Source organism: Ambystoma mexicanum, chromosome 7p (genome assembly GCF_040938575.1).
Source record: "Ambystoma mexicanum isolate Mex_15411 chromosome 7p, UKY_AmexF1_1, whole genome shotgun sequence".
Lineage (NCBI taxonomy): Eukaryota > Metazoa > Chordata > Amphibia > Caudata > Ambystomatidae > Ambystoma > Ambystoma mexicanum.
Window position 1 is genome coordinate 8,723,610 of NC_090939.1, and position 23,297 is coordinate 8,746,906.

Consider the following 23,297-nt stretch of genomic DNA (forward strand, 5'->3'; position numbering starts at 1 on the left):
GTGCATTTGGGGTGTGGTTTTAATTTAATAGAAGTGAAGTGTTTTGTGAACAGATGGTTTAAAAATAAATGTACTTCTACTTTTTAACAAGAAACCTTGAGTCAGTGTTTGCTTGAGTCACAGTAATTGCTGTCCTTTGTGTAAGCTCTACTACTGCTCATTTGCGCTTGAGATAAGTCTGGCTGCTCAGCCATTGCTACCACTTTTTCTGTGTAGTACAGGCTTGTACCAGAGGTGAAATTGTACTACCACTTGTTGTCTTAATTGTGTGTAGTGGTCCCTAAGGGTACTGCACAGGATTCTGCCTAACAAGAGGAGGGGGGAGTAGAACCTGAGCTGGTTTGCTGCAGGGCTGGAGAGTTCAGAGAGAGGCCCGCTGCAGCTCGAGAGGAAAGGCCCTCACCTCTTCCTTTAGCAGCATCAGCCGGAGCCCAAACTCCAAGAGAACTGTTCATCCTATGGAGAAGACCTGGGTTTGAAATCTCCACTAGGAAAGAAATATGCCTGAATTATGGAAATTAAATCCCTATAGACTTGGACACGGTATAATAATAATGAATAAAAGAACCAATGTAAACAAACAAATAATAAAAGTAAACCCCTAATAAGAGAGACTAATTGAACTAACTGAATCTTTTTTTAAACGACCATTGGGAAAAGAGAGCTGCCGGGAGGACCAGAGTGGAAACAGCCTGCTGGCCAATCACGCAGAGATGTTTCCCAAACTATCAGAACCCAACCATGGGCGGCAGCTCTGGCTATATAAGCAGGGCTGTCTCACGTGAAGAATGAGAGTCAGGAGAGGATCCCTGAAGCTCATGGAGGTAAAGGAGAAAGTGCCGCTGCTGGAGAGGGGAACGAAGAGGAGACCCCCTGCATGGGAGAGCCACCTGGTGAACTGCTTGGAGGGAGGTCTTGCAGTGCCCTGACTGTTCCTGGGGGAGAGCTGGGAGTACCCCTGCATCTGGAGAGGGAGAGACAGGGTGATCCAGGGACCCTAGCAGAAGGTGTGGAATCCAGTGTCAGTATTACCCCATCCTCCTTAGAAGGGGTCCACCATCCCAGAGTGGATAATAGAGAGAGAAGAGCCCCAAGAAAGAGGTGGCACACCAAAGCCCCCCAAGAAGGAGTGGGTACACCAAAGCACCCCAAAGAAGAGATGGTACACCAAAGCCCCCCAAACAAGACGGTGTACCCCGAAGACCCCAAGAAAGAGGGGGTACAGCAAAGCACCCAGAGAAAGAGACGTACACAGGTGCACCCCAAGAAAGAGTAGGTACACCAAAACACCCAAAGACCGAGGGGGGTATACTGACGCACCCCAAGAAAGGAGTAATGCTTAGCAACTCAGAAGGGAGAAGTACTACCCTATGTATGCCAAGCTAAAGACCAGTAAAGTGTAACTCTTGCTGGGTGAACATCTTGGAGGGCCAACACATGAAAGGCTTTGTTTTTTGTGTATTACAAACAGAATTCGAAGGACATTGACATGGATCAAGTCACCATTTACTTTTCTGTTAGGAAAGTGGATTGCTGCGGTTAGGTTTTGGAAGAGAGACTTTATTTTGTTTTTGATATCCTGATATAGAACTATTTTGAACTTGTGTAACTAGTTTAGGGAATGGACGTTTGAAGTTAGGCGGAGTGTATTATTTTAGTTTGTTTGTTTTGTTTGCTGACCAGTTACCTAATAAAGATCCTTAGCCTGACAACATGTTGCTGCATTCGAGTCCTAAGTCTGAATTACCACAAAAAGCTCATTTGTAACGTTATCGACAGACATATTCCAAAATACTTTGCTAGCACGGTGCCTAGCAGCAAGTAATGAGACAACAGAGAAAAGCAAAGAAAAGAAAACGGGGTAGAGAAGAAAAATGAAAACTACTGCTTGGGTTTATTGTCAGCGACGGATTCTTTGTGAGTAATACTTATTAGGAACATGTACGCCAGTACATGATGATGCAACGTCTTTTCAGCTGTATTAGGGCGATGATTCTCATGTCCTCCTGAGAATGATGGTATAGGGAATCTGTAGGTGGGAATTATCAGACAGAGTGTAAAGGTTTTGATGTGGGACTTTGTTCTGACTAGTCCTTCCTCTTAGACTGTCCTCTCTCTGGTTTCCACAGCCTAAACCTGTCCCTTGGGTGTTCTCTATTAACTTATCTCTTCTAAACTGTCCATCTCTCCTCCTTTCTCCTCCCTCCCTCCCCGTGTTCACCCCCGACGATGTTTCTAGACAAGTCCGATCTATGAAAGTCTTGTCAAAGCAAGTGCTCTCCTGCTCCTCCAGAACCACCACCAAGGACCACATCGACACCCTCGCTCCAGCCTTGGCCGATTCCTGCAATCACTCTTTTGTCACTGGAACCTTCCCTTACCCCCTAAAGCACTTGTGTACACCACCTCCTCAAGAAGCCCTCTCCCGATCCTTCCTCTCCGGCAAACTACCACCCAATCTCTATCACTCCTTTCCTGGGCAAACTCCTGGAAAATCTGGCTATCTCCCAGCTTACTCTCCATACTGATTCTGTTGGTTGTCTCCATGACCACCAGTCTGGCTTTAGAGCAGCCAGAAGCACGGAAACTGCTCTGCAGAACACCTGTGAAGACCTGCTCTCTAATTTCAACTCTAACCTACCTTCTTTCCTCATTTTCCTTGATCTCTCCTCTGCTTCTGATATGTCAACCACGCCTTCCTGATCAATCGTCTCTGTGACAACCTGGGCATCATGGGTCAGGCCCTAGCCTGGTTGACCTCCTTTCTCTCTGATCGACCTCTCACCCTGGCTCTTCAACCATTACTTAGCTCCTCTGGCCCACCTCATCTCTACCTTCTATTCTAACATACAGTATTATGCGGATGACACTCAGCTCTCCTTCAGGTCCCCCTCAGCCTCCTCTGCTCTCTCGCTCATTCCTGACTGTCTATCCACGATTCAGGAATGGTGTACCTCCAACGATCTCTGCCTTAATGCCAGTAAAACTGAGATCCTTCTCATTGGGACCCCTGCTCCCGCTTTCCCTCTTGCACTCTGGCCTCCCACCTTGGGCCCTCCGCCGCACCTTCCTGTGAGGCAAAGAACCTTGGTGTCATCTTTGACTCCACCCTCGTCTTCTCTCCTCACATCTCTGACATCTCTAAGAAGTCACATTACAAGCTGCACCTCCTCAGAGATATTCTTCCTTTTCTCACTTTCTGCCAGAAGCTCACTGTCTCCAGAGCCCTGGTTCTCTCTAAGCTGGACTACTGCAACAGCCTCTTTCTAAATCTGCCTGCCTCTACTCTTCGCCCTTTGCAACTAATCCAGAACAGGACTGTGAGACTTGTCCTTGGCCTCAAGCCCAGGGATTGTATCTCTCCAGCCCTGAAATCTCTGCACTGGCTCCCTGTGGCTGCAAGGATCAAGTTCAAGACCCTCTGCATCGTCCACAAGGCTTTCTGGGGCCAAGGACCACACAACATCCAACTCTCTCTTCCTAAGCATTTTCCTTCTCCAGCCCTCCGCTCATCCACCTCCAACTCTCTGAGGGTCAGACGCTTCTCCAGGTAGAGAGTAGGGGGTAGGTCTCTGTCCTCGACTGGGGCCTCCCTCTGGAACAGCCTCCCTGCCTCTCTCAAACTTGAGCAGGACCTCCTAAGGTTCCAGAAGCGATGTCCGGACATTTCATCGAAAGACATTTCGTCGAAAGTCATTTGGTCGATGGAATTTGGTCGAAAACCAAATGGTCGCATTTTTTATTTTATTTATATATATATTTTTTAGGTCTTAGTTTAGGGAAAAAAGGGTTTTTTAGAAAAAAAAGAGGGTTGGGGGGACCCCCCCAAAAAAAAAAAAAAAGTGAAAATAAAAAAAATACAAAATTCGACCATTTGGTTTTCGACCAAATGGTTTCGACCAAATGTCCTGTCGACCATTTGTTTTCGACGAAATGTCTGGTAACCCCAGAAGCAACTCAAGACTTTCCTTTTCGCTTCTGCTTTCTCTCTCTCTCCCCTGCTTATGCTCCTGTCTGCTGCGCTAACTGGTTAGCTGGCCACCCACTGAACCTCATGGGCATCAGGCTCCTGCATGACCAGTAGCCCCTTGCACTGCCTCCGGGCCTCTGACCCAGTTAGGGACTGTATCTGCAACCCTATAGTCCCCTGCCTCCCTGCACTTACTTGAGCCGCTACCCTGGCAGCACTTACCACGTTTTACCACTGCACTCTCCCCACCCCTTCGCCCCCTGGCACTTCTCCTCTTCGCTCCCCTTCGCACTTGCATGATCTGAATGACACAAGGCCTAGTAAGATCGTTTGTTTTGTCCTCCCTCTCTTCTCCCTTCCTTGTCATTTGCACCTAGAAACACTTGTGTGCCAGCCCGTTATAAATGATTTACCATATCATATCATAAACTGCCTGCTTTGGATGGTTGGACCATGATTTCCACCTTATTAATTCAGGATCCCTCTCTAGACTGACATAGGGGTCCTGCCTCCACTTGAGGGGAGCTGAGCGCACAGAGGCTTCCGCGCCCGATCCCCTGACGCGGATTCAGTGGAAGCAAAAGCACACTGTGCTTAGGGGTTGGGAGAGTCTTAATTCCCTGATTCCATTGGGTCTCAGCTCCCACCCACGTATCGGGGCAACTTCCCTTAAAGGGACCCTCTACCAGCTGGCCTCATGTGAGTGCCCCCTGCTCTATGGAGAGGACTCCTGCAGGCCCATCTTCCAATAGCAGGGAAAGTTACTCGGCACCTTTGGTCACCCCACTTGACATCCGTCCCTAGAACCAGGCAGGGGACTAGTCACTTCACATCGATACCAAGGAGCGCTCCCTTCCTACATTGACACATGTTATATTTTAGTATTTTTCTAATTTGATATCTTAATCACAAACACCTTTTACGGATGTGGCCAAGCTACAGAGATGAGAATTCATATTAGTGTCATTAGTGGATGCCATGTATCAGGTAAGTGACTGTTTATGTATTTCTCTACCAAACCTCTAAGTCTTCACACGTAGGTTCCTGGTCGAGATATCCAATTCAGTTCTATAGCTTTGCATTCTTCTATTCATAGGTTTTTCTCCAGTTTTATGTTCCAATTGCAGAACCCACTTATGAGGGTACCCAGCAGTGCTCACATGGGGCGCGTGTTGATGGGGGGGCCTCCAGGTCTTCTAAACAACCTTTCCCATGTGGCCTCCTTGTTTACTTGCCAGTTGCTACTTCTCTTCATGACTACTAACTGCAGGCAGGCACATAGGCAACATGACCGCCTCAGTCTTGTATAGTTGGTTAACCCTTTCCTTCTCTTGTCGTTGTTGCACAGTTTCTGCTACGTCTCATCAGGAAGGAGCTGACCTGTCACACGCCCCTACACTCCGAGCAGGCTGAGTAAGTTCTTAATCGCCTTCTTTCTTCTGTTTTCTCCATCTGAGTAGTAGTGCTTGTGTGGCTCTCCATGAACAGGGAAAGAGCATTTCAGGTTTGGGATTATGCGCAGGGGCAATGTTTGGAGAATATCTTCATGAATTAGGTTTTGGGCTCAGTCTTCATTGTTGGCTGAACGGGGTCAGCCACAACCCCTGCAACCCTTTGTCTGAGGAGCCAGGATGGGCAGGAGAAGGTGCGTCTTGAGCTAACCCATCCAGATCAGCATACTCGTAATGAGGCCCATTGTGTCTATATCTGGAATGTTATCCGTTATCTTCCCTGCGGTGGCAGAGATGGCTTCATGAGGAACCTGATTGGAAAACATGCGGGCTTCAATTTAGTAGAGAAGCAAGGGACTGTAGCATATGGGTGGGGGAAGAGCAGAGGGGTCTGGTGCAGAGTATGGCGTTTTAATTGGGCAATGGGCTTTGTCTTTGATGTGATATAATAAGTAAGTTATAATGCGCCTGTACACAAGTGTTTCTGGGTGCGAAGAAAAGTCTTTTGGTTTGAGCGGAGGCTCAGGTCATTGGAGCAGCCATCTATCAATGTGGCGTTCATCCCTGTTCCAGGGGCTGGAACGGGGGATAAGGGCCAGCAGCTCAAGTTGTCGGCCAGAGCTAAGCGCCTGGAACGGGAGATGAAGGCCATTAGCACCACGGGTTACCACAGCGATAACTCGGGGTGCTAACAAAAGGATGTTCCTTCCTACAACGGGATGCACGCGGCATCGCCGCTGTAGGAAAGAACATCCTTTTCCAAGATGACCGCCATGAAAAAGGAAGAGGGGGCTACCTCTTCCCTTTCCATGGCAGTCTGCGGGAGGCAAAAGGAAGGAGAGGGTGCGGCGGCAGCACCAGCCGCTGCCGAAACAAGGTAAGTAGGGGGGTGGAGGGAGAAACAAAAATGTTCTCATAGGAAAAGGATTGGGCTTGCTGAAAATTTGTAAGATGGAGCCACTTTAAAAACGACTTCCAGGGCATATTGGTTGCCAGTCCACCCCTGATTTCAGCTCAGATTTTACCAAGATTTGAGCAAATGGATCCAGAGAAGACCTTTTACCATTACATGTATGGATACAAATCCCCTTCTAATTATCGTTTAAAAAAATAATAATTTCTATAGTGGCTCTGCAGTCCGTAATCTCTGAGCCCAAGGTACAGACTTTTACCCTGATCGAAAACTCCCACATCACGTGCCAGTGTAAAAAAAGTCCACATTAGCCATCGGTTTGGCTCCCAAATATTTTCGGAGCCTATGGTAAGTCTAAGACTTCTTCGGAGACTAGTCCAGACATCCTATAACTTAATCATTGCCTTGCTCTGTGCTCTGTGGATGAAGGTTTAGCAAACAGTACTGAATCCTATGCAAGTTAGTCCCAGGCCACCTTGGACCCCCTGGCGGGAGGCCATCGGTTTGGCTCATGGACCTCTAGATTTAGGCTCCTTGGACCCCCTGGAGGGAGGCCATCGGCTTGGCTCATGGACCTCTAGATTTAGGCTCTTTGGACCCCCTGGAGGGAGGCCATCGGCTTGGCTCATGGACCTCTAGATTTAGGCTCCTTGGACCCCCTGGAGGGAGGCCATCGGCTTGGCTCATGGACCTCTAGATTTAGGCTCCTTGACCCCCTGGAGGGAGGCCATCGGCTTGGCTCATGGATCTCTAGATTTAGGCCAGAGCCAGGAACTTGTGTGAAGAGTTTGGAATTGGGTTTCTGGAGAAGAATTTGAGCTAACATGTCATAGGGAGGGTGTCCACGCGTGCTTAACTGCTCACTCTAAGGAAGAGGGTTGGCGCAGAGGTATTTGGTGCATTATGGGGAAGCAGAGAGGACGGTGTTCTGGGCTTCTGGGGTTCTGAGGATGGGTTGGAGTTTGATGTTGAAATCTCCTATAATCAATACTCGTTCAGAGCACCTGTGAGGACAGGAAGTTGCTGGAGGATGTTGGCTCCAGAAGGAATTATGTCTGGTGTTTTGGACATCATGCAGAAGGGGGTGCAGTGACCAGAGAGGGTAACAGTGCAGAGGATGTAATAGGGCCGTGCTGCTGTGAGTGAGGCTGCATAGAGGTGGAGGTTGTAGGAAGGTATAGATGCAGTGCTTGCTGCGCGTGGTTAAGAGAAGGTTCTCGGGAGTGAAGCCCTGGCGTGAGATGTTTAAGAATCCGGGCGTGGGGCTTTTGAGTCGGGCCTCATTACCTGCTGATGTGGCCAGGGGTCACACATTCCAAACTCCCAGCAGGGATGCATTTTGCTTGCTTCCACATGCATAGCACAAACTAAGTTAGTTTTTCAGCCCCTTTTAATTATTTGTTAGCAGTGTTACATATATAAAATAAAACACAAACATCAAAACCACAAACTACAACACAGTTTACATAGTAACTGGGCACAGCAGCACCATCTGGGATTTATTTCAGCCCTGTCCTTGTTCTCTGCATAGTAACTGGGCACAGCAAAGCACCATCAGGGATTTATCTCAACCCTGTCCTTGTTCTCTGCATAGTAACTGGGCACAGCAAAGCACCATCAGGGATTTATTTCAGCCCTGTCCTTGTTCTCTGCATAGTAACTGGGCACAGCAAAGCACCATCGGGGATTTATATCAGCACTGTCCTTGTTCTCTGCATAGTAACTGGGCACAGCAAAGCACCATCAGGGATTTATCTCAGCCCTGTCCTTGTTCTATGCATAGTAACTGGGCACAGCAAAGCACCACCAGGGATTTAGTTCAGCCCTGTCCAATTCTCTGCATAGTAACCGGGCAGAGCAAAGCACCATCAGGGATTTATTTCAGCCCTGTCCTTGTTCTCTGCATATTAACTGGGCACAGCAAAGCACCATCATGGATTTATTTCACCCCGTCCTTTTTCTCTGCATAGTAACTAGGCACAGCAAAGCACCATCAGTGATTTATCTTAGCCCTGTCCTTGTTCTCTGCATAGTAACTGGGCACAACAAAGCACCATCAGGGATTTATTTCAGCCCTGTCCTTGTTCTCTGCATAGTAACTGGGCACATCAAAGCACCATCAGGGATTTATTTCAGCCCTGTCCTTGTTCTCTGCATAGTAACTGGGCACAGCAAAGCACAATCAGGGATTTATCTCAGCCCTGTCCTTGTTCTCTGCATAGTAACTGGGCACAGCAAAGCACCATCAGGGATTTATTTCAGCCCTGTCCAATTCTCTGCATAGTAACTGGGCACAGCAAAGCACCATCAGGGATTTATTTAAGTCCTGTCCTTGTTGTCTGCATAGTAACTGTGCACAGCAAAGCACCATCAGGGATTTATTTCAGCCCTGTCCTTGTTCTCTGCATAGTAACTGGGCACAGCAAAGCACCATCAGGGATTTCTTTCAGCCCTGTCCTTGTTCTCCACATAGTAACTGGGCACAGCAAAGCACCATCAGGGATTTATTTCAGCCCTGTCCTTGTTCTCTGCATAGTAATTGGGCACAGCAAAGCACCATTAGGGATTTATTTCAGCCCTGTATTTGTTCTCTGCATAGTAACTGGGCACAGCAAAGCACCATCAGGGATTTGTCTCAGCCCTGTCCTTGTTCTCTGCATAGAAACTGGGCACAGCAAAGCACCATCAGGGATTTATTTCAGCCCTGTCCAATTCTCTGCATAGTAACTGGGCACAGCAAAGCACCATCAGGGATTTATTTAAGTCCTGTCCTTGTTGTCTGCATAGTAACTGTGCACAGCAAAGCACCATCACGGATTTATTTCAGCCCTGTCCTTGTTCTCTGCATAGTAACTGGGCACATCAAAGTACCATCAGGGATTTATTTCAGCCCTGTCATTGTTCTCTGCATAGTAACTGGGCACAGCAAAGCACCATCAGGGATTTCATTCAGCCCTGTCCTTGTTCTCTGCATAGTAACTGGGCACAGCAAAGCACCATCAGGGATTTGTCTCAGCCCTGTCCTTGTTCTCTGCATAGTAACTGGGCACAGCAAAGCACCATAAGGGATTTATTTCAGCCCTGTCCTTGTTCGCTGGATAGTAACTGGGCACAGCAAAGCACCATCAGGGATTTATCTCAACCCTGTCCTTGTTCTCTGCATAGTAACTGGGCACAGCAAAGCACCATCAGGGATTTATCTCAAAGCACCATCAGGGATTTATTTCAGCCCTGTCCTTGTTCTCTGCATAGTAACTGGGTACAGCAAAGCACCATTAGGGATTTATTACGGCCCTGTCCAATTCTCTGCATAGTAACTGGGCACAGCAAAGCACCATCAGGGATTTATCTCAGCCCTGTCCTTGTTCTCTGCATAGTAACTGGGCACAGCAAAGTACCATCAGGGATTTATTTCAGCCCTGTCCTTGTTCTCCACATAGTAACTGGTCACAGCAAAGCACCATCAGGGATTTATTTCAGCCCTGTCCTTGTTCTCTGCATAGTAACTGGGCACAGCAAAGCACCATCAGGGATTTATCTCAGCCCTGTCCTTGTTCTCTGCATAGTAACCGGGCACAGCAAAGCACCATCAGGGATTTATTTCAGCCCTGTCCTTGTTCTCTGCATAGTAACTGGGCACAGCAAAGCACCATCAGGGATTTATTTCAGCCCTGTCCTTGTTCTCTGCATAGTAACTGGGCACATCAAAGCACCCTCAGGGATTTATTTCAGCCCTGTCCTTGTTCTCTGCATAGTAACTGGGCACAGCAAAGCACCATCAGGGATTTATCTCAGCCCTGTCCTTGTTCTCTGCATAGTAACTGGGCACAGCAAAGCACCATCAGGGATTTATTTCAGCCCTGTCCAATTCTCTGCATAGTAACTGGGCACGGCAAAGCACCATCAGGGATTTATTTCAGCCCTTTCCTTGTTCTCTGCATATTAACTGGGCACAGCAAAGCACCATCATGGATTTATTTCACCCCTGTCCTTGTTCTCTGCATAGTAACTGGGCACAGCAAAGCACCATCAGTGATTTATCTTAGCCCTGTCCTTGTTCTCTGCATAGTAACTGGGCACAGCAAAGCACCATCAGGGATTTATTTAAGTCATGTCCTTGTTGTCTGCATAGTAACTGTGCACAGCAAAGCACCATCAGGGATTTATTTCAGCCCTGTCCTTGTTCTCTGCATAGTAACTGGGCCCAGCAAAACACCATCAGGGATTTATTTTAGCCCTGCCCTTGTTCTCTGCATAGTAACTGGGCACAGAAAAGCACCATAAGGGATTTATTTCAGCCCTGTCCAATTCTCTGCATAGTAACTGGGCACAGCAAAGCACCATCAGGGATTTATTTCAGCCCTGTCCTTGTTCTCTGCATACTAACTGGGCACAGCAAAGCACCATCAGGGATTTATTTCAGCCCTGTCCTTGTTCTCTGCATAGTAACTGGGCACATCAAAGCACCATCAGGGATTTATTTCAGCCCTGTTCTTGTTCTCTGCATAGTAACTGGGCACAGCAAAGCACCACCAGGGATTTCATTCAGCCCTGTCCTTGTTCTCTGCATAGTAACTGGGCACAGCAAAGCACCATCAGGGATTTGTCTCAGCCCTGTCCTTGTTCTCTGCATAGTAACTGGGCACAGCAAAGCACCATAAGGGATTTATTTCAGCCCTGTCCTTGTTCGCTGGATAGTAACTGGGCACAGCAAAGCACCATTGAGGATTTATCTCAGCCCTGTCCTTGTTCTCTGCATAGTAACTGGGCACAGCAAAGCACCATCAGGGATTTATCTCAGCCCTGTCCTTGTTCTCTGCATAGTAACTGTGCACAGCAAAGCACCATCAGGGATTTATTTCAGCCCTGTCCTTGTTCTCTGCATAGTAACTGGGCACATCAAAGCACCATCAGGGATTTATTTCAGCCCTGTTCTTGTTCTCTGCATAGTAACTGGGCACAGCAAAGCACCATCAGGGATTTCATTCAGCCCTGTCCTTGTTCTCTGCATAGTAACTGGGCACAGCAAAGCACCATCAGGGATTTGTCTCAGCCCTGTCCTTGTTCTCTGCATAGTAACTGGGCACAGCAAAGCACCATAAGGGATTTATTTCAGCCCTGTCCTCGTTCGCTGGATAGTAACTGGGCACAGCAAAGCACCATTGAGGATTTATCTCAGCCCTGTCCTTGTTCTCTGCATAGTAACTGGGCACAGCAAAGCACCATCAGGGATTTATCTCAGCCCTGTCCTTGTTCTCTGCATAGTAACTGGGCACAGCAAAGCACCATCAGGGATTTATCTCAAAGCACCATCAGGGATTTATTTCAGCCCTGTCCTTGTTCTCTGCATAGTAACTGGGTACAGCAAAGCACCATTAGGGATTTATTACGGCCCTGTCCAATTCTCTGCATAGTAACTGGGCACAGCAAAGCACCATCAGGGATTTATCTCAGCCCTGTCCTTGTTCTCTGCATAGTAACTGGGCACAGCAAAGTACCATCAGGGATTTATTTCAGCCCTGTCCTTGTTCTCCACATAGTAACTGGTCACAGCAAAGCACCATCAGGGATTTATTTCAGCCCTGTCCTTGTTCTCTGCATAGTAACTGGGCACAGCAAAGCACCATCAGGGATTTATCTCAGCCCTGTCCTTGTTCTCTGCATAGTAACTGGGCACAGCAATGCACCATCAGGGATTTATTTCAGCCCTGTCCTTGTTCTCTGCATAGTAACTGGGCACAGCAAAGCACCATCAGGGATTTATTTCAGCCCTGTCCTTGTTCTCTGCATAGTAACTGGGCACATCAAAGCACCATCAGGGATTTATTTCAGCCCTGTCCTTGTTCTCTGCATAGTAACTGGGCACAGCAAAGCACCATCAGGGATTTATCTGAGCCCTGTCCTTGTTCTCTGCATAGTAACTGGGCACAGCAAAGCACCATCAGGGATTTATTTCAGCCCTGTCCAATTCTCTGCATAGTAACTGGGCACAGTAAAGCACCATCAGGGATTTATTTCAGCCCTTTCCTTGTTCTCTGCATATTAACTGGGCACAGCAAAGCACCATCATGGATTTATTTCACCCCTGTCCTTGTTCTCTGCATAGTAACTGGGCACAGCAAAGCACCATCAGTGATTTATCTTAGCCCTGTCCTTGTTCTCTGCATAGTAACTGGGCACAGCAAAGCACCATCAGGGATTTATTTAAGTCGTGTCCTTGTTGTCTGCATAGTAACTGTGCACAGCAAAGCACCATCAGGGATTTATTTCAGCCCTGTCCTTGTTCTCTGCATAGTAACTGGGCACATCAAAGCACCACCAGGGATTTATTTCAGCCCTGTCCTTGTTCTCTGCATAGTAACTGGGCACAGCAAAACACCATCAGGGATTTATTTTAGCCCTGCCCTTGTTCTCTGCATAGTACCTGGGCACAGAAAAGCACCATAAGGGATTTATTTCAGCCCTGTCCTTGTTCTCTGGATAGTAACTGGGCACAGCAAAGCACCATCGGGGATTTATCTCAGCCCTGTCCTTGTTCTCTGCGTAGTAACTGGGCACAGCAAAGCACCATCAGGGATTTATCTCAGCCCTGTTCTTGTTCTCTGCATAGTAACTGGGCACAGCAAAGCACCATCAGGGATTTATTTCAACCCTGTCCTTGTTCTCTGCATAGTAACTGGGCACAGCAAAGCACCATCAGGGATTTATTTCAGCCCTGTCCTTGTTCTCTGCATAGTAACTGGGCACAGCAAAGCACCATCAGGGATTTATTTCAGCCCTGTCCTTGTTCTCTGCATAGTAACTGGGCACAGCAAAGCACCATCAGTGATTTATCTTAGCTCTGTCCTTGTTCTCTGCATAGTAACTGGGCACAGCAAAGCACCATCAGGGATATATTTCAGCCCTGTCCTTGTTCTCTGCATAGTAACCTGGCACAGCAAAGCACCATCAGGGATTTACTTCAGCCCTGTCCTTGTTCTCTGCATAGTTCTCTGCATAGTAACCTGGCACAGCAAAGCACCATCAGGGATTTATTTCAGCCCTGTAATTGTTCTCTGCATAGTAACTGGGCACAGCAAAGTACCATCAGGGATTTATTTCAGCCCTGTCCTTGTTCTCCACATAGTAACTGGGCACAGCAAAGCACCATCAGGGATTTATTTCAGCCCTGTCCTTGTTCTCTGCATAGTAACTGGGCACAGCAAAGCACCATCAGGGATTTATTTCAGCCCTGTCCTTGTTCTCTGCATAGTAACTGGGCACAGCAAAGCACCATCAGGGATGTATTTCAGCCCTGTATTTGTTCTCTGCATAGTAACTGGGCACAGAAAAGCGACATCAGGGATTTATTTCAGCCCTGCCCTTGTTCTCTGCATAGTAGCTGGGCACAGCAACGCGACATCAGGGATTTATTTCAGCCCTGCCCTTGTTCTCTGCATAGTAACTGGGCACAGCAAAGCACCATCAGGGATTTATTTCAGCTCTGTCCTTGTTCTATCATTGAAAGAAAGGTTGTGTCTCATTTATGCATTTCTGTTGTGTTCCTTCTCCTGTGTTCAAGAGATGACTGGAGATGGGGCACACATAACAATATGGTCTATTTATGTTTTTCCTCCACCCTTTTCTGTCGTTTGCTGCAGATTTAAAGAACACTGAGATTTGCTTCATGGATGTTTCCCCCAGCAAGCCGGATCTGCACATTGGCCGCCCGTTCACTGTAATGTGGAAGGCTACTGCACCTTGAAGAAGACTTATTTCACTTCATTTCTTCTGGCCCAAACACTCTGTAGCTTCCTTCATATTCCATCACTTAGCTTACAGAAGGCTTTCCAACGAGTACTTGCTCTCCAGGATCTCAGCGGCTGTGGGATCCACTGAGGGCCCCAGCTGTGGAGGCCGCAGCTGATGGAACGTCTTTATCCTTGAGAACATCAACTGACTGATTTCCCTTAACTGAGGGAAGTTCCAGTGTGCATCGTCCATCAGAGAAACCCTACGCTGAAAGTGTTTGAACCCAAGGAAATGGCCATTGACTAGGTTTGAGCCGAGGTAACCTCTAGAAATGGTCTTCTCTCTAAGAGGAGACCCGCTGAAGCTTTCTCCTAAAGACCCTGCAGGCTTAGCGATGGACTCTTCATTGGGTGACTTCAAAAGACACTCCATCGCACAGAATGTCTTATTTACAAACCTCCAGTGCCTCTTTCCTGAAACATCCACCTGTACTTTGAATTTCTTTTCCTCAGAAGGATCTCCAGTACTTTGATGTCTTTATCTAGAGGGGCACTCCAGTACACTGAATCTTTTAACCTTCAGGGGGCCTGTGGTACACGGAATCGCTTAACCTTCAGGGTGCCTGTGGTACACTGAATCGCTTAACCTTCAGGGGACCTGTGGTACACTGAATGTCTTAACCTTCAGAAGGCCTGTGGTACACTGAGCCCCTTAACCCTGAGGGGGGACCTGTGGTACACTGAACCTCTTAACCTTCAGGGGGCCTGTGGAACACTGAACCTCTTAACCTTCAGGGGACCCGTGGTACACTAAATGCTTTAACCTTCAGGGGACCTGTGGTACACTGAATGTCTTAACCTTCAGAAGGCCTGCGGTACACTGAGTCCCTTAACCCTGAGGGGGGACCTGTGGTACACTGAACCTCTTAACCTACAGGGGACCTGTGTTACACTGAATCTCTTAACCTTCAGGGGGCCTGTGGTACACTGAACCTCTTAACCTACAGGGGGCCTGTGGAACACTGAACCTCTTAACCTTCAAGGGACCTGTGGTACACTGAATCTCTTAACCTTCAGGGGGCCTGTGGTACACTGAATGCCTTAATCTTCAGGGGGCCTGTGGTACACTGAATGCCTTGCCTTTCAGGGGACCTGTGGTACACTGAATGCCTTAACCTTCAGGGGACCTGTGTTACACTGAATGTCTTAACCTTTAGAAGGCCTGTGGTACACTGAGCCCCTTAACCCTGAGGGGGGACCTGTCGTACACTAAATGCTTTAACATTGATGGCACCTCTTGGACAGTGCATGTCTTACTGGAGGGAAACTCCAGGGTGTGCAATCTTTCTTACGGAAGGGACCTCCAGTGCACCGATTATGTGGTACTGCGCCAACCCCCAAGTATCTCTTATGCCCAAGGGACTCTGACTGGCGTAACTGTCTATTACCTGCAGGGACTTTGTTTCACATGCTTGCACTCACTCCCATGAATGATTTATACCTGAAAGTACACTTTGACTCGCATGCATTTCTTTTTCCAACAAAAATCCGAAACTGACATACATGATGGAGCCATGTATTGATATTCTCATGCACACGGGGTGCCTTATACTTGAGTGGAGACAACTCTGCACATAAATGCCTTATACCTGAGCCGATCATCCAATGACTTCTAACTGAGAAGAATCCCTTATACTTGCGCATACTCTCTAAAGTGCACTAAAATCATACACATCAAGGACTGTCTGACTCCCATGAAGGACTGTCTGACTCCCATGAAGGACTGTCTGACTCCCATGAAGGACTGTTTTGGTGACCAGACCATAAACCACGTAAAAGCTGCATTCGACTCCCTGCCCTGAAGACACATCACCCCCTTATAAGGATAGTGCATTGCTGTTTATAGCTGTGTCTGGCCTGTCTCTCCAGTGGTGTCTGGCCTATAACTTCAGCTACCTCTCTTCTCTAGCTCCAGCTCTGTCCTGATATATAACATCAGCGGTGTCTGGTCTATAATTTCATCTACCTCTCCTCTCTAGCTCCAGCTCTGTCCTGATATATAACACCAGCGGTGTCTGGTCTATAACTTCAGCTACCTCTCTTCTCTAGCTACAGCTCTGTCCTGATATATAACACCAGCGGTGTCTGGTCTATAACTTCAGCTGCCTTTCTTCTCTAGCTCCAGCTCTGTCCTGATATATAACACCAGTGGTGTCTGGTCTATAACTTCAGCTGCCTCTCTTCTCTAGCTCCAGCTCTGTCCTGATATATAACACCAGCGGTGTCTGGTCTATAACTTCAGCTACCTCTCTTCTCTAGCTCCAGCTCTGTCCTGATATATAACACCAGCGGTGTCTGGTCTATAACTTCAGCTACCTCTCTTCTCTAGCTCCAGCTCTGTCCTGATATATAACACCAGCGGTGTCTGGTCTATAACTTCAGCTACCTCTCTTCTCTAGCTCCAGCTCTGTCCTGATATATAACACCAGCGGTGTCTGGTCTATAACTTCAGCTACCTCTCTTCTCTAGCTCCAGCTCCGTCCTGATCTATAACACCAGCTGTGTCTGGTCTATAACTTCAGCTAGCTCTCTTCTCTAGCTCCAGCTCCGTCCTGATATATAACACCAGCGGTGTCTGGTCTATAACTTCAGCTAGCTCTCTTCTCTAGCTCCAGCTCTGTCCTGAAATATAACACCAGCGGTGTCTGGTCTATAACTTCAGCTACCTCTCTTCTCTAGCTCCAGCTCTGTCCTGATATATAACACCAGCTGTGTCTGGTCTATAACTTCAGCTACCTCTCTTCTCTAGCTCCAGCTCTGTCCTGATATATAACACCAGCGGTGTCTGGTCTATAACTTCAGCTACCTCTCTTCTCTAGCTCCAGCTCTGTCCTGATATATAACACCAGCGGTGTCTGGTCTATAACTTCAGCTACCTCTCTTCTCTAGCTCCAGCTCTGTCCTGATATATAACACCAGCGGTGTCTGGTCTATAACTTCAGCTACCTCTCTTCTCTAGCTCCAGCTCCGTCCTGATCTATAACACCAGCGGTGTCTGGTCTACAACTTCAGCTACCTCTCTTCTCTAGCTCCAGCTCTGTCCTGATATATAACACCAGGGGTGTCTGGTCTCCAGCTTTCTTCCGTAGATGGTTTGATGCTGACATCCTTGGAACTGCCTATGTTCTGCTCTGAGCAGGCAGTGCACTGGTGGGGTCTTCCGACATCATCACACACCACTTTTAAATGTCCTTGAAGCCATATTCACTCCTAGGGGGCAGAGACATGAAGTGTTTCTTCTGGCAGGTGGGCTGTTTCAATGAATCCTTGGTAATATAGCGCTGACTCAACTGCGCCTACAGGGGCTTGCAGGATTGGTGGCCTCGAGCAGCAATATTGCTGTTGAGGAAAGCTGCACTTCAGCTGCAGAGTGGATCTCCACAGAGCTGTAGAATGGATCACAGCAGAGCTGTAGAGTGGATCACTGCAGAGCTGAAGAATGGATCTCTGCAGAGCTGAGGAGTGGATCTCTGAAGAGCTGAAGAGTGGATCTCTGCAGAGCTGCAGAATGGATCTCTGCAGAGCTGTAGAGTGGATCGCTGCAGAGCTGAATAGCTGTAGAATGGATCATTGCAGAGCAGAAGAGTACATCTACCAAAGAGGCTCTAATTGCAGCTAATCCAGAAGACAGAAAACCTGGCCACAGCTGGGGATATTTTATTATATTTGTTAAGTTTCAAGTCGAGTTACTGGTTTTAGGGAGTTTGTTTTGACTGTACTGTTATTTCTGTTTGTAGTTTAGCTGCCTCCAGAGAGGCCATGCTTTCAGACATTCCTACGATTGGATACTTTCCTGAGAGGCAGAATGCATCAGAAGGTACTCCTGGGCCCTGTGGCCCTAATACAGTGTGCATGTATGCCTCTCCCCAGGGCCACAGCATCCGTCCTCTGCACGTGTACACACGCCATTCTACAGCGCAACACAGCAGGGTTCATTTCCAAGTCCCTTGGAGTGGTAAAACAAGTGGCTAAAACAGGTATGAAAGGTGTCTGTCTCATTACCACCTGTTTAACCACTCTGGGGGAGTCTCGATAGTTGTGGCGGGTGAAGTAGGGGCCCAGCATTTCGCCTGCCTGCACCGCTCCAACTGCAAAAGTGAAACTGTTTTCCACCAGGGTGACATTTTCTTGATGATGAAAAACTATTGGATCCCTATGAAAACCACCTGTGTTTAGCACGTGCTGAAAAGAAGCAGGTCGATTCCATAAGAATCTATTGGAAATGCCTTCACTAAGCGTTGATTCCTGGAGGCGGTTACACTTTTTGCGCTATAAATTGCAAAAAAGCGCTGTAACCCATTTTTACCAAAACCTTTATTTTGCACCTGGTAGTTAAAATGACAACAATTGCATACAGGAGACCAAAGTGCATGAAAGTGCAAACGTAGGCGGTTCCCTCCATGCAATAAACACCTTTTAGAAATATGAGGCTCCATCTGCAGATGTTGGCCATTCTGTGTCTGTTAGAAGAGCCGCCTGCCCTCCACAGCCAGAGTTCATCACTAGTATCTGACTGTCTCTCTCTGGCAGGTTGGGGTCTGTTGCACAGGCACTCAGATGTGTGTCTTGGTGGGTGGGCAGCAGCGACAGTGTTGCATGCACAGGCAGTAAACCACATGGCTGCTATATGGAAGCATGCAAGCCCAGTCACTGGCAGCGGCAATCACCCACATACAGCCTGAGTGGCCTATCTGAGTAGACGCAGCCATGGCTAGACTGGTCTGCCTGCATTACAAGCTGTGAGAAAAGGTTCCCCAGTGAAGTGCAACTCTGTATGGACCAGCATCTTCACATAGGACGTACTACAGGAACCACATGTCAATTGGTACACTTCCCCAGACAATGTTTACATGCACACCGTGCCGCCATTCCGGTGGGAACTGGTTTTTGTCTTTGTTTGTTACTGTTTGTTTATACTTTAGTGTTCTTATTTATTGGACCATGCTTGGTTTTGGTCCGAGAGTTTATTTATGATAGCTGATGGGTCGTTGCTCCCTCGTTCGCACAGCAGGGAAAGCTGGGGGGGGGGGTGCCCTGGGCCGGAAATCAGTTCTGCCCACACTGTGCCCACTAGGGCAAGGGAAACTTTCTATGTTGTACAAAGTTGTATCTTAATGTTGAAGGAATCTTGGCTACTTGTGGGAGCAGAGGAGTGCTGGTCTTGTTGGGTGGTCCGTGCCTCTAAAAGGGCAGTCAAGCCTGGCAGAGTCGGGCACACGTCTGGCCTGCTTGACCCTGGGGCCAGGCTTGATCGCTCTGTCATAGGCACCAGGTTGCTGTGAATTCCTCTGATTTCCTAATACGTGATACCTCCTCGGTCTGGAGGTATTTCAAAATGGCTGCATTGCTCTGCAAGGCCATGTAGACATTTCTATGAGTGTACGCAACTCGGTTCTTATTTCTTAATTACTGGGATATTATTTCCAGGGTGGTGGCAGTCTCCTTGCTTTTCCCATGAGACCTTCAATGTTTGTGCGCGTGTTGTTTGTTTTTAGCTGAAGCGCACTTTACCCAAGGGGTCCAAATCGAAGCAAAGGCTTCTTGTTAATTAAGAAATCGCAACCTTTTGACTGTTTACTGTTCTTAAAGATTGTTTACAGTTACTCATGCTCAGGGTTTTAACACTGATAGGGTGAGGTGGCCTAAGGGGTCAAGAGGCACCTAAATAATCGACACCGAATGCATACAAAATAAAATTTGATTTGTATTTCAAATATTAAAACATGCTGTGTTGTTTTTTGTTAAAGTGTAGAAAATGGTAGGAAGGTGGTTCTTGAGAGAAATATGGTGGTGCCGAGGCAAGGCTTTCTAGGGAAAAGAGGAACAATTGGTACATTATGAACCTCTCTGTAATTGTCTGGAAGATGCTTATATGCCCACGCCTAACTCGGCTTGCAACCCTGGGCCCCAAACTAAACATGCATTGTGATGAACCTTGTAGCTTGTGTCAGCAGCTCACGGTAAGTATGTTGTATGATAATCCCTGGTCTCAAGTCTGCGCGTAGCCTAGAGTCGATAAGGCCTAGTCTTGGGAATTCGCCGCCAGAGCCCCTAAACCTGGGAGCCAGAAAAGGTAAGGGCTCCTCTTTTCTCTTAAATGGTCTTCTTTCGCCCTATATGCTGATGCTATAATGGTGGTCCAAGTAAACCTTAATGGTGAACCATAGTAGAGTGACGCATACTCTTACGGAAGGTGTACGACATGTTCAGGGAATCTGGCTGCAACATTGGGAGACTCAATACATTTTAGGTCAGTGCATAGCAGATAGATAAGGACTGGCTTCATTCCTTTAAGTAAATGATCTGCTCCGGGTCCATGTGATTAGTTCTTTGGCTGGCCTGCATGAGGTCATCAGTAAGGATCATTTAGAGCAGGGTTGCCCAACATGCGGCCCTCCAAGCCATTTTATGTGGCCCTCGAAGCCAAAGAGCACAGACAAAGCATTAGGGTTACTTTTGTACGTTTTGTATTTATTTTATACGCAGCGAGCATTGTGGCTGCAGTTTTAAGGCTATGAATTGTAGTCCACACACATTACGATTTCCATTGGCTGAGAAACAGCCAATGGAAATACTGTTACCATGCAAGGCACGTTGTAGTAGTGGAAATAAATAAAATAAATAACTGCCTTGCATGGTAACAGTATGTCCATTGGCTGTTTCTCAGCCAATGGAAATCATAATCACGTGATGTGTGTGGGTGGTGTGACGGGTACACAGCGCCACATTCACACATCTGTGTTGCCGAGCCCAGGGCAGAGCCTGCGTGAGCCAGCAGCCCACCCAGGTTCACAGTGCTACGTGCGGTTCACACCGAGGCCTAGTTCTTCTTGCCTCCAGCAGTGGGAAGTACTGCCTGCCATATTTTCCGACGTATGTTTGCAGCATGCAGTGCTCTTGAGCCTCCGAGATACTGCTGGCCAGATACACCGAAACACAAGTATCTGACCAGCAGTATCTCGGAGGCTCAAAATCAGCGTGGGCCGCCTTAATTTTTGAACATTCCGCCTCTGGAGGGAGGGTACAATTTGCATCACTTTTTGAAAAAAACCTCCCCCTCGGGTACTGTTCCAATTGCGTCACAAAAGGAATGACTTCCCACATGATTTTACCACATGTGGGAATTAATTCCTTGCCAAAATGGCTAGGCAACACAATCACGTCATCCACACCCGGAAAAGCAGCAGAGCAGGTAAAATGCCTGGGGGTCTATCCAGTTTTATTTTTAATGCAACTGACAAGTGCTAACCTGGACGAGGAAAAACAGCCCTTGGGGAGGTGTCTGTGCCCCTGTCGGAGGAAGGCCAGCTAAGGGAGTGAATGTTCAGAGTGTATAACACCAAACACCATGAGGTCAATTCCCTCCCCGGTTCCTACAACATGGCCCTCAGCTCAGCTAGAGTGATCAGAGTACCGGCGCACCGGCCACCCCTGGGCGCTGGGTGAGGAGGGCACCCGGCCATGTCCAGTTCTTCATACTTTAAGATTGTGCTCACATTGCGTTTCTTCAATTAGGTTCACCTTTGGGTGATCGCCTTTCCCCATTTTATCTGTTGAATGGCATTATGCTTCTTTCATTAACACAGAAGTAATGAATGTGTATCACAGAGATAAGCTGCCATATGTATTAGGCACACTGCACAGGCAGCATCAATCATTAACAAAGAAGTAATGAATGTGTGTTACAGAGATAAGCTGCCATATGTATTGGGCACAACACTGCACATGCAGCATCAATCATTAACAAAGAAGTTATGAATGTGTGTTACAGAGATAAGCTGCCATATGTATTGGGCACAACACTGCACAGGCAGCATCAATCATTAACAAAGAAGTAATGAATGTGTGTTACAGAGATAAGCTGCCATATGTATTGGGCACAACACTGCACAGGCAGCATCAATCATTAACAAAGAAGTTATGAATGTGTGTTACAGAGATAAGCTGCCATATGTATTGGGCACAACACTGCACAGGCAGCATCAATCATTAACAAAGAAGTTATGAATTTGTATTACAGAGATAAGCTGCCATATGTATTGGGCACAACACTGCACAGGCAGCATCAATCATTAACAAAGAAGTTATGAATGTGTATTACAGAGATAAGCTGCCATATGTATTGGGCACAACACTGCACAGGCAGCATCAATCATTAACAAAGAAGTTATGAATGTGTATTACAGAGATAAGCTGCCATATGTGTTGGGCACAACACTGCACAGGCAGCATCAATCATTAACAAAGAAGTTATGAATGTGTGTTACAGAGATAAGCTGCCATATGTATTGGGCACAACACTGCACAGGCAGCATCAATCATTAACAAAGAAGTTATGAATGTGTATTACAGAGATAAGCTGCCATATGTATTGGGCACAACACTGCACAGGCAGCATCAATCATTAACAAAGAAGTTATGAATGTGTATTACAGAGATAAGCTGCCATATGTATTGGGCACAACACTGCACAGGCAGGATCAATCATTACCACAGAAGTAATGAATGTGTGTTACAGAGATAAGCTGCCATATGTATTGGGCACAACACTGCACAGGCAGCATCAATCATTAACAAAGAAGTTATGAATGTGTGTTACAGAGATAAGCTGCCATATGTATTGGGCACAACACTGCACAGGCAGCATCAATCATTAACAAAGAAGTTATGAATGTGTATTACAGAGATAAGCTGCATTATGTATTGGGCACAACACTGCACAGGCAGCATCAATCATTAACAAAGAAGTTATGAATGTGTATTACAGAGATAAGCTGCCATATGTATTGGGCACAACACTGCACAGGCAGCATCAATCATTAACAAAGAAGTTATGAATGTGTATTACAGAGATAAGCTGCCATATGTATTGGGCACAACACTGCACAGGCAGCATCAATCATTAACAAAGAAGTTATGAATGTGTGTTACAGAGATAAGCTGCCATATGTATTGGGCACAACACTGCACAGGCAGCATCAATCATTAACAAAGAAGTTATGAATGTGTATTACAGAGATAAGCTGCCATATGTATTGGGCACAACACTGCACAGGCAGCATCAATCATTAACAAAGAAGTTATGAATGTGTATTACAGAGATAAGCTGCCATATGTATTGGGCACAACACTGCACAGGCAGCATCAATCATTAACAAAGAAGTTATGAATGT

At 47.1% G+C, this 23,297-nt stretch overlaps 1 protein-coding gene across 1 annotated transcript in view; it reads left to right on the plus strand.

The window, feature by feature from the left end:
• SLC37A1 (solute carrier family 37 member 1) overlaps positions 1–19,846 on the plus strand; it is a 314,109-nt gene extending 294,263 nt beyond the window's left edge. The window contains exons 19-20 of the mRNA XM_069635652.1: positions 5,319–5,383; positions 13,975–19,846. Coding sequence (XP_069491753.1) covers positions 5,319–5,383; positions 13,975–13,990 — 81 coding nt within the window. The 3' untranslated portion in view covers positions 13,991–19,846. The remainder of the gene's footprint in view (positions 1–5,318; positions 5,384–13,974) is intronic.
• Positions 19,847–23,297: the final 3,451 nt, after the last annotated feature.